The 11,452-nt window shown below is 35.7% G+C and overlaps 1 protein-coding gene and 1 non-coding gene across 2 annotated transcripts; both read right to left on the reverse strand.

Moving 5' to 3' along the window:
- Positions 1-1,910: 1,910 nt before the first annotated feature.
- On the reverse strand, positions 1,911-1,983 carry TRNAF-GAA. The gene has a single exon. It is a non-coding gene; the product is annotated as a tRNA-Phe (tRNA).
- Positions 1,984-3,347: 1,364 nt separating this feature from the next.
- On the reverse strand, positions 3,348-10,899 carry LOC121263349. Its single transcript, XM_041166196.1, has 7 exons — positions 10,518-10,899; positions 6,677-6,979; positions 6,380-6,588; positions 6,233-6,281; positions 6,030-6,119; positions 5,480-5,542; positions 3,348-5,318 (listed from the first exon to the last, which is right to left on the reverse strand). The coding sequence occupies exons 1-7, from the start codon at positions 10,683-10,685 to the stop codon at positions 3,705-3,707; spliced, it is 2,496 nt and encodes an 831-aa protein (XP_041022130.1). The 5' UTR covers positions 10,686-10,899; the 3' UTR covers positions 3,348-3,704.
- Positions 10,900-11,452: the final 553 nt, after the last annotated feature.

Below are 11,452 nucleotides of genomic sequence, written 5' to 3' on the forward strand. Positions count from 1 at the left end.
ATAATGGAAGAAATTTTCAGCCAAATATTCCTAACCCAGATCTCAAACCATAGACTCATAGAGTCAGCTGAGGGCATAAACAAAGAAGAAAGTATTTTTCTGCAATTAATTCACTCCTGTTTCGAGTTGGCATCTTCAAACAACTTATTTCCACGGCTGATAATAGCTTCTTGACTAATTAATCCTTAATGCAATTCAAGAATGTTTTTTTTTATGATGAACGAGAATTTAAGTCCGATGATGCTGAGTTGTCAGATTGTACGGACGATTCTTCCTTCTTTATGAATTATTTGTTGAAACTAACCTACATAATGATTACTATTTTGTCCGACTGTCACTTATCTAAAGCAAACCCCTCAAAGAATGGCGTTTTGATTGCCATGTTCTTCTCCCTTTTGGGGTTATTTTTTCTTGCTTCTGTATGCACAAGTCAATCTAGCATCCTAAAACTGAAAACCCATACAAGATTTTAGTAGGAGGCGAATGCATTTCCTTGGAAGCGAGGCCTCGTTGCCTCCTATCTGTGCAAATTAATGATCACTTTGTTTGGTAACCAAGAAAAAAGTTTCTCAAACCAGCAGAAAACTGTCTTTCTTAGCTGCAGATATTTTATACAAGCTGGTCAATCTAGGTGAAATTTGGGTGACCAAGATGTCAGTGTGGCAGTGACGAGTAATGGCTCTTGCTCCGAGTCTCTAACCAGGGGATGCTGAAAGAGATCATCAGCTCTTTTCATCTACACTAGAAAATAAAATCAGGAAAAGAAAGGAAATACTTCATTCTCTCCCCTGCCCATTTCAGAGATTCCAGTAAAGTCAGGGATTTGCATCCCTCTTTCAGCAACAGCATCCTGATCATGGTTTATTATGGATAAGACGTGAAAAACAAGAAGCAACTTGATTTATCAGAATCATAATTAGAAATCCCCGGAAAGGGCACCAATAAATGTAAGATGAGAGTGAGATGCTTCACTTTTACCTGCCACAGGCACTTGCATCAATTGCCTCTGGCTCCGACATACTGACGACTAAACAAGCATGCTCTGTTAATTTACCAACATTCCCAAGAGAGTAAAACTATTGTTGTGTAATTTTTGCATTTTTTTGTTTTTGAATGAATAGAATTTATTATTAAAATATTAATTTTTTTTTTTATATAAATTCATATTTATTTATTTAAAAAAAAATACAACGCTTGCGAATTCTATTATTTTAATTATCATTTCTCCACCCAAAAAGCCAGTAGACTGATCAAGACCAGTATAAAACAAATGGGGGTGTAAGGGCTTGTTTAAAGAGTAAGATGAGATGATAATTTTATAAATAATAGTAAAATAATTTATGAATAATAGTGAGATAGTTTGAGTTCAAAAGAGAAAAAGTGGAATAAAAAATATTATATTATTAAAATATTGTAATAATATAGTTTTACAATATTATTTTTGTTTGAAAATTTAAAAAAGTTAGAATTATTTTTTATTTTTTATTTGAAAATTTGAAAAAGTTATAATGATTAATTTAAAAATTTTATATTTAAATTATATTTGAGAATAAAAATAAAATCAGATAAAATGAGATCAGATGAGAATTGTGTTATCTAAACCCCCAAACCAGCCTTAAATGATGGGTCAGATTTTAACAAGTGAGATAGATGATGAAGTAACTCTTCTCTGATCAAGTAACTCTCGAGTTCAATCGAAGACCTTGAAATATATAAAAAGTAAATGATGTTGTTTCCAATTTAAATGATGGCTCTTCGGCACACAGAACCAACGACTGGTGGCTCATCAACGCTGCGTTGGAAGAAGAAGAGGAGGAATAGGGTTCCTGAGGATTTCAGAGCATTCACTGCTTTGGCAACCGACCAACGGTGTCGTTGAGAAAAAATGCGAATGTGAAAAAAAGGGAAGATGCGGTGAGCGTGGATCGAACACGCGACCTTCAGATCTTCAGTCTGACGCTCTCCCAACTGAGCTATCCCCGCTTTTTTGTTAGTCTGCTTTCCATTACAAATTAATTCACTATTGTACGAATCTCTTTCTCTGAAGCAGGCGGTGGGCACGCGCAAAACCCAGATGGGTGGGGAAAAGAACATGTCCTCCCTCCAAGGAAGAGTAGACCATCTTTGATGGCGTTTTCTGTTCATGATCTTCTGTCTCTCTGTTTCTTCTTTTTCATTCGGTCTCAAAAGGCTTATTGATTATGTCTTCTAAAAATCCACGACTTCGATGCCCATAACCAAACGCTCAAAATTGTAATTACATCTTAAGGATTCCTAATTAGTTTAGCAAAAGTCTCAATTTTTTTGTTTTTTTCCTTTTAAGCAAGAAAAGCTTCTTGATATCTTCTCAAAATAGAAGAAAAATTAGTTTAGAAAAATGATATAGATGGACGAAAAATGCAATGTAATTTTGGCTCCTCATTTGAAACCAATTAGCCATCTTGCAGTCGATGGGAAGCACATATGTAATTTAGTTAGTTCTCAAAACTAGGGGATTAATGTGGATCATATAACTAAATAAAAAAAATTATTTTATATGATTAATGATAATAAATTCGATGAAAAATTACATTCTTAACTTATATAATTACTATATAATTAATTAATTGATATCATACATTAGTTAATTGATAGAATATTAATTTTTTAATAACATATTTAAAATTTTATATTTTTAATGGTGATAAGTTAGATGAAAATTACATAATTAATTATATAATTATGATATAAATAATATATATGAAGCCAACTGGAATGCAGTAGTTAGACAAGGTTAATTGTAGAGTTGGAATGGGGGTCGTTGTCCGAGATTGGAATGGAAAAGTTATAGCCTCTCTTAGATCCCAACGTGACTTGTTTCCTGATGCATATCTAGCTGAGGCTTTTGCTGCACTAAAAGCTGTCATTCTTATTAAACAGTTGGGTTGCAAAGAGTTGCATTGGAGGGTGATGCACAAAGTGGTCAATGATATCAAAGGGGCAGCAAGACCATTGGAGTCCAGTTGGTTTGATTGTGTCTGATATAAGATTGATGCTGCAACAGTTTCAGCATTGGTCTGTTTCTTGTGTCTAGAAAGTTTAATTGTATTGCACATTGTCTTGCAAAGTATGCATTAAAACTCTGAGGAAAACATTGTTTTGGAGGAAGTCCCTCCTTGTATCTGTTCTTTGTTGCAAACATCATGAATAAAGCGATTTTATTCTCCTAAATATATATATATATATATATATATATTTTAAATTCGGTCGGTCTGATCCGATTAGAGGTGGGAAACCCTTGGATTGGGACTGGACAGAAAAATCTCGATCCTCTATTTTAGGGACCGTCATGTAAACTCAACAGAAACTGTCAAGAGGTCTTGCAAACTTCGACCTTTGCACTACATATATATTATATTCAAGAAATTATCGTATATGAACATAACTTGAGAGGAGCAAGATATACCTAAAGGGGGAAATTGGAAACCCATTCGGAAAGCATAGCCTCTGCCTTCAAAATTATCATGCCACAAAATCTTTTATAGCCTAAATGGCCGAACTCGACAATCCAAAATTCAACTTCAAAAACATGCTAATCAAGGCAAGATATGGAATCCTCCGTCTTTTGCCAAGATTAATCAAATATGATTCTGATAACCTTGATTCTTCCAACTTTCTTTGATAAAACAACCGGAATCTGTAATTTTTGGATCCCTTGGAGACTACTAAGGGAAGAGCTTATGGCCGCCTCCATTTCGCCAAACACCACGCACAGGCAACCCACCAGTGGCATCTGAACTTTCATTCATTGCTTCTGAATTTGAGTCAGTATCTTTATTTTTGGGATCCAAAAGTGCCACAGATCCATCGCCCAATCGAGCTCTGAGGAACTTTGGGGTTTTCTTTCGTTGCTTACTCCCTCCGCCACCGTCCCCTACATTCTGATCAGGCATACTACCAGCTGATTGGGAATTATTCTGACCCAGCGGCTTCATTAAGGGTTGGCTACCAGTATTTAGCTCCAAACGCTGGTCATCCATTGAAACCGTTGATTTGCCTTTGAAAGCACGGTAACCATCCTTAGATAACACCTCTGCCTCTTCTTCCGAGGGCTTGAACGTCGATTGCAGCTGCTTTACAGTGCCTAAAATGCTATTTGCTAATCTATCCTTTGAATTACTGTCTTCAACAGCCACCGACTTCCCTTTACCTTTCTTAGACCCTTTGCTGTCTTTTAGGTGGGCATTGCCGGTTCCCCAACCATTAGCTTGTGGAACATTGCTTTGCAAACTAGCATTATAGGTGTCAACAAGCTCTCTCTGTTTCCGAGTATCAGGGCAGAGACGGGCCAACTCCAGAACAAGATGTGACAGGCCAAACTGCCGCACATAATCCAGATAACTTCCTGTGTCAATTGTACCCTGGCGATACTGTCCAGATATGTCTTTAAAGTATGTGTATTTGTCTTCATCAAATTCAAGGGTAGCACGGATCTTTTCTACCAAAGACCGGTTTGCAGTCTGAACATTCTCCATATTTAACGAAGCCTGGCTACTCATGGACAACTTGGGCCTTTGTGCTGCAGAAACGGGAGGGAAATCCGAAATTGAAGGTTCTACAGACCCATGCTCCACAAGATCTGGGGCTGACGCAGAGTGGCTGATCCTATCAGTGTTACCCGAGTCCCTTGAGCCAACTGATAGAAGTGTGTGAGTTGGCCGAGCTTGAGCCAAACTTGCATAACTAGATGTTGCTAGCCCGTTGCTAGTGGCCGTATTAGACTGCCCAGAACTACGTGATGGTACAGGTGCTGTATTTGTTGTAGGTCTAGATTGGGTTGAAGCACTTGCAAGGGGCAGAGACCCGCGACTTGCAGCTGGCCATGCCTGAGCTGAATTAAGAACACTCACATTTCTTTGGCGGCGAAGATGTGCTGCCATAGAGTTACTAGGAAAATCTTCTGAGCCTGGTTTTGGTTTTTGTCGCCTGCTTTTGGGTGCCTTGGGGAGGGGAGGAAAGGAAGATTCTACCAAAGAAGCATTCCTTGAGCTTCCCAAGGCTTGCAGGTATCTCACAGATGATTCAGAATCTGTTGTAGCTAATGATTCAAATGGGTGAACGATTGCATCAATATCACTTGCATCTACAGGATCTGGAGCAACTTGCAAACTGGATGATGATGATGGATCGTGAGATGTACGATCTGCATTAGCAGTCTCCAAACTTGCTTCAATGGCCATAGAAAGCTGACTTTCAGAAGAATTGAATTGAAATGCCCGTCCTCTTCCACGACGGCGATCTTGTTCATTATTTCGTCGATATCGAAAGCTAGTTGGTATCTGTAGGGAAAGAAAGAATTAATAAAGAAAATAGCCAGAGAACAAGAAGCGTTAATAAACTTTATAATCCACCAACACAAAACGCAGTGAGACAAGATCTCATAATCCACTATCAGAAAGATGCAATTAGATCAAGCGAAGATCTAACAATTGTTACATGCCTGTAGAGCAGCATTACGTTTCGAACGTGACATTCGTCCTCCATGCTCAAGAGCATTATGTCTCTGAAACACAGAAAAGTGAAGCAGTCAATATATTGACATAGCTCCAAGATACTGGAATAACCTACAGTAATATAGCTAATCCATGAGAAATACACAAGTTGCAGCAATATGGAAAATGGTCCCTATATGTATGTGTTAGTGTATTTGGCGGGAGTGATAGAAGCTTTGAAAACCAAGAGAGAACAATGGAGGAGCTGAAAGTTTTTTTCTTTAAAACATTGTTTTCTTGGGTGGGGGCTATTGTTTGTAATGGACTCAATGTCCATGACTTTCTTCTTTCAATTGTACATTATAGATAGGTATTTCTCATGTATACTTCATGTGTACTTGGGCTTTGCCTATCATTATGAATAAAACTTCTTGATTACTTATCAAAAAAAAAAAAAAAAATATAGCTAATCCATGAGCATTAAAATTAAGAATTCAAAATAAAGGACATGAACACACGCATGCATGCACACTACATTCATATGCTATAAGGCATTACCTTCAAGGCTTCTTCGGATGGAAAGACAATAAACTTCTTGGCAAGACAGGCCTCGTCTTCACACAAGAAATGCTCTTGACGGAAGTGGATCTGTTGCAGAAAACAACCAGTTGTTAGATATATTTTCTCTGCAAAGACAATAATGAACCATATCTTCACAGATTTATTACTAAAAGTAATGAAAGAAAGTACAAGCATCTTGCCTCTAGGTCATCATAATTCTTATAATACTCATAGTGTCCTGGATGCTGCCTGCATTAAATAGAGTGAAAAATTGTGAGCTCTGCCAGTTGCCATTGTACAGAGCGTTTCTTTCTATAAAGCACCTTTTTATTATTATTTATTTTTACCTTTGGCATATATGACAGGTGTAATGTTCTGTAGACATGTGTGAGTACAGTTCATTTTCCCCATAGAATGGGCTTCTGCAAAATTCACACAAAGGATGCCCTGTAAAACCACCTCTTTCACTCTCACTTCCATCCACCTCGGAGTCCCCTGTGCTTATATGCTGATTCAATTGTGCTCTAGTATAGAGCTTTTGCTCACAAATAAATATCTGTCTCATGCAAATGAAGCTAGTGAGGTCCTCATGGAAACCATAAGTGAAGTGGGCTTAAACAAGAAATCAAGTACATGCATTTCACCTTCCTTCCTTCCAAACAAAGACTGCACATAAGCAACTTGTGTTGATGGAATAAGTGACCCTTCAACTGCTCAATGTTCCTAAAATTCACCCGGCGCTTTGAGCCGTCATTTGGTTGCCCCTCCATCTTATCACATACACTACATGAAAGCCTGCACATCGCCTTGATCATCTTGTAGTGGTCCATGTCATCAAAAAATGCTTGTGTATCCTCGTGGTACCAGTATGATCCCACTTTCCCCTCTCTTTCTTGGGGTGGTAAAACTGAAAAGTCATTAATCATCTTTGTATAATCTCCTAAGGCCTGGTATAACAGCAGAAGCAATGGATTTAAATAATCAGAACAATCATATAAACAGGTGAATAATAAATATCAGAAATGATGAAGAGCACCAATGCTCATTCTTATCTCTACAAGAATATGTTAACGCTTCTAATAATTATTAAAAGTCAATGTCAAATCAAAAATTAAAACCGAATGAAAAAATCTCCCAAACCCCAAATATTTCAATGGTGCAAGTAATAGAAATTTACAGGCTAGGAAATATTTAAACCTATAAAGCTTTCAGAATCCCCAAAACTATGACCCTCATAGAAATTATATAATATAAAAAACTAGAGATGGAGAAGAGAGATTTAAAATAGAAAGGAAAGTCAAATGGAAAAGAGGAGGAGAGAATGAGAGAGAGAAACATTGAGGGCTAAATCTTGATTATTCTCAATTGTGATCGAATACAAAGCATATATTCCTATTTATATGAAAATTACGTGAAGATGAGATAAGGTAAATATCTTGATCATCATAAAAATCAAACCTCTTGATTTGATAATATTGGAAATCAAACCACTTGATTAAAATAATAATAAAATAAAATCCTTGGTTTGATATTATTATCCCTAACAACCCCCCCCCCCCCCAAAATCAAACTCAAGATGTAGAACTTTGAGATTTTGAGTTTGAAATCTGAGTTTAGCCTTCATATCTAGGGGTGAAAGATTAAACTGAAAACCGACCGAACTGAAGCGAACCTGACCGGTTTGGTCAGTTTTAGTTCACTAGACCGAAATTTCCTGTAAACCGGTTCACTCTAGGGTTTTCATGTTTTGTGAACCGAATTGGACCGAACCGAACCAAATTATACATATATATTTTTTAAATTTTTTATGTTATATATATTTATGCTATATACATTATATATATTATAAAATTATAATTATAGCATGATATTTTAATCTTATTATTTATGATTCCTTGACATAAACTTACTCTTATATATGAATATTAATATTAAGTTATTAACATATTATTTATCCTTACATATTAAGTTACATACTTACATATACAATATGGTATAAGTATAACATATATGTGTATTTTACTGACTTAGTACATATTAAATAATATTTATCAAACGACAACATTTTTTTCTTTTTTGATAAGTTTATCTTGAAAAAGTGATGGTCCAGCCAGGTCAAATCCACCGGGTCTTTATTGGGTCACAGAGGCACTGACCCATTATCCCTCCACCGTCAGGAGCGGGGGTTGTCGCTGCTCTGAGAAACCAGCCTGACGCTTTGCCCCAACCTCTAGGAATCACGTGACCCGAGGGCCTTTGCCCAGATCACATGCCTCATCTCTTGACTTGGAGCAGGCGGGCCAGTATAAGCCATCAGGGAGCCTGACCCGGATGGAATATGCCAGTGTCCCATCACTTTGAAGCCCCCACATGGGTAACAGGCCCGCGTTGCCAAGCCCGGCTGTTACCCATGTAGTAAGATAATATAAGACAGCTGAATAGAATAAGAAATTATCATATGTAGTAACTAGCACATATTAGCAAATTATATAGCACTTTTAATTAGATAATAATTTCATGCAAATTAGTATTTTGGCTACTTGTTTTTAGCATTTACTTGGTTATATACATGGTATTTTGGGCTCTAAAATTTATATTTGGACTAAAAAAATATTCATTTGGATCAAAAAACCACCCAGCCCAACAAAAAGTCCAAAACCGAATCATCATTGTAAAACTTAACCGAACCAAAAGAACCGAGAAAACTAAAGGCTCGTTTATTTTCGCAGATGAGATAAGATGAGATGAGATGAGATGAGTTGAGATTAAAGTTAAAAAGTTGAATAAAGTATTGTTAGAATATATTTTTTAATATTATTTTTGTTTTGGGATTTGAAAAAGTTGAATTGTTTATTTTATTTTGTATTGGAAGTTGGGAAAGTTGTAATGATTAGATAAGATGAGATGAGATGAGATGAAATGTTTTCTGAAAACAAACGAGGCCTAAAAGTACCGGTGCCCTTGGTGAATGGTCAGTTCCAATTGTGACAATTCCAAAATTGAATCGAATCAATTTGGTTCATCAGTAAGTCCAAAACCATATTGAACGGAACCGATTACACCCCTACTCATATTTATTGATTGATTGCCAATAAGATGATGAAACTGGCGGTGGTGATGAAGTGACTGACAACTGAAACATTAAGGTTGTGTTTGGGTAGTGGATCAGATCACTCCACTCCTATTCAATATTTTATCATTACTTTTCACCTACTTTTCATTACTATTTATAGATCATTTGAGTTCACCTCACTACCCAAACGTTGCTTAAATCTGAATTTGTGGCCGGCAATGGGTTGAAAACAGGCCAAATCCAACGAAGGGATAACAATAGGACAAAATATTGAACCAACAATGTGCTAAATATGGAATTGGTCAACTATAGGACCAAAAACAAAAGGCCAAAAATGGGTTTGGGGCTTCAAACCATGCTCACAACAGACTAAAAAAGAATAATTGGGTTAACAAAGAACCCGATAAAAGAGACTCAGCTAATAAAGATACTCTAATTTGAGACAAAATATGGTTGAAAGGTGATAAAGTTTCCATGAGAGGTAAAGCATTAGAAGGATTGAATAAAGAGAAATATTCCATAGAATCGAGCCTGTCATTAGCAGAGGGCTCTGATACCATAATAGAAATTATAAAACATAAAAAAAAAAAAAAAAAAAAAATATATATATATATATATATATATATATATATATAAAAAGCTGAAATGGAGAAGAGAGAGAAATTAAAAATAAAAAGGAAATTCAAATGGAAAAGAGAGGAGAATGTGGAGAGAGGGAAACTTTGAGGGTTATATCTTGATTATTCTCTAATGTGATAGAATACAAAGCATATGTATTTATTTATAAGGAAATTACATGGAGATGAGGTAAGGTAAATATCTTGGTGATTATGAAAATCAAACCTCTTGATTACATAATAATAAAAATCAAATCACTTGAATAGCATCAAAGAACATGTAGAATTGTACAAAATACATGCTTAAGTTCAACATTAAGCGACAAATAAAAAGTACACAGAACTCATTATCAACTTCAAATGTATGAGATTGAAAAGGGAATAAAGGTTAACACACACACACAAACGTGATCGCGTCAATGCAGATTACTGGACTGCCTTGGCAGTGAAAAGTTAACGTATTCAAAAAAGAAGAAGCCTATTATAATGCCCAGATTGTATATTTGACAGGCAGATAAGAAAAAAATCGTCCCAAAAAGCCGAAGAGTTCAACCCTTCGCATATTGCATTTCGTTCTAGTTTCAGCATACATCCAAATCAATTCCACCCCTAATTTCAATCAATTTCACATATAAACATATACCCATATCTGAATTAAGATACAAATCAATAGCAAAATGGGTAATTTCGCAGAAAAGGAAACAAAACGAGTAAAAATCATAAGAAAACTTCGAATGACGGCACTAGTTGTGAGATCAGAATATAGAGAAAGAAAGAAAAGACGGAAGTTGAGACCTTGGTGACGAAAACAACATCGGAATGGGTCTTGCAGATGCAACAAGTGAGATCCTCGCAGATGAAGCGGAGCCGAGCGACGCAGGTGGAGCAGACCTCCCGATGCCCACAGGGCCCGTAGGCCACCCATTCGAGAGATTCGGCGCACACCGCACAGCTATCGTCCATGTCTTCCTCTCCCCGCTTGATTGTTTAATTGAAATTAAGAGATGAAAAGAAAACCTCCAATGGAAGCGAGCGAGAGATCGCAGATGAGCAGAAGAAGAAGATCTGATCTAGGGTTCTCAGAAAATAAAGCGAAAGGGTGAAAACGTTTGGACTTTTACGCCGCCGAGGATTTGACCTCCTGGATTTTACCGATTAAGCGAGTACGATTTGGATCAGTAGAGCGATCCAAAGACTATTAATGATTTTATTCATTATTATTAATTAGATAATTTAAAATCTAGCTTCCTTGCACGACACTTAATCATTTGTTTCGATAGTGTGATGAAATAAAATTATTTTAAATAAAATTAAATAAAATATTATAATATTATTATTTTAAAATTTTAAAAATTTAAAAAAAATTAAATTATTTATTATATTTTATATAAAATTTAAAATTTAAAATTTAAAAAATTTATAATAATGAGATGAAATAAAACGATTTCTCACTTCCAAACGAGACCATAAAAAATCTACTACAACACCTTAAGTTAAAAAAAAATTATTATAGAAAGATTAATTTTTAAAGCAAAATTCATTGATATATAGAATTGAAAAATAAATGAGGATTTTGATAGATTCCAAACTAAAATACAATTAACCTACCTAATTAAAGTGGGGCTTAAAATCCGGTAAACATAATAGTTCTAAAATGCTCTTGAAAATAATTGTGAATTTTTCTGGTGAAAAACAAAATATATATTTGCTATGCTAAACCCAATATATGT

Source organism: Juglans microcarpa x Juglans regia, chromosome 4S (assembly GCF_004785595.1).
Source record: "Juglans microcarpa x Juglans regia isolate MS1-56 chromosome 4S, Jm3101_v1.0, whole genome shotgun sequence".
NCBI classification, from domain to species: domain Eukaryota; kingdom Viridiplantae; phylum Streptophyta; class Magnoliopsida; order Fagales; family Juglandaceae; genus Juglans; species Juglans microcarpa x Juglans regia.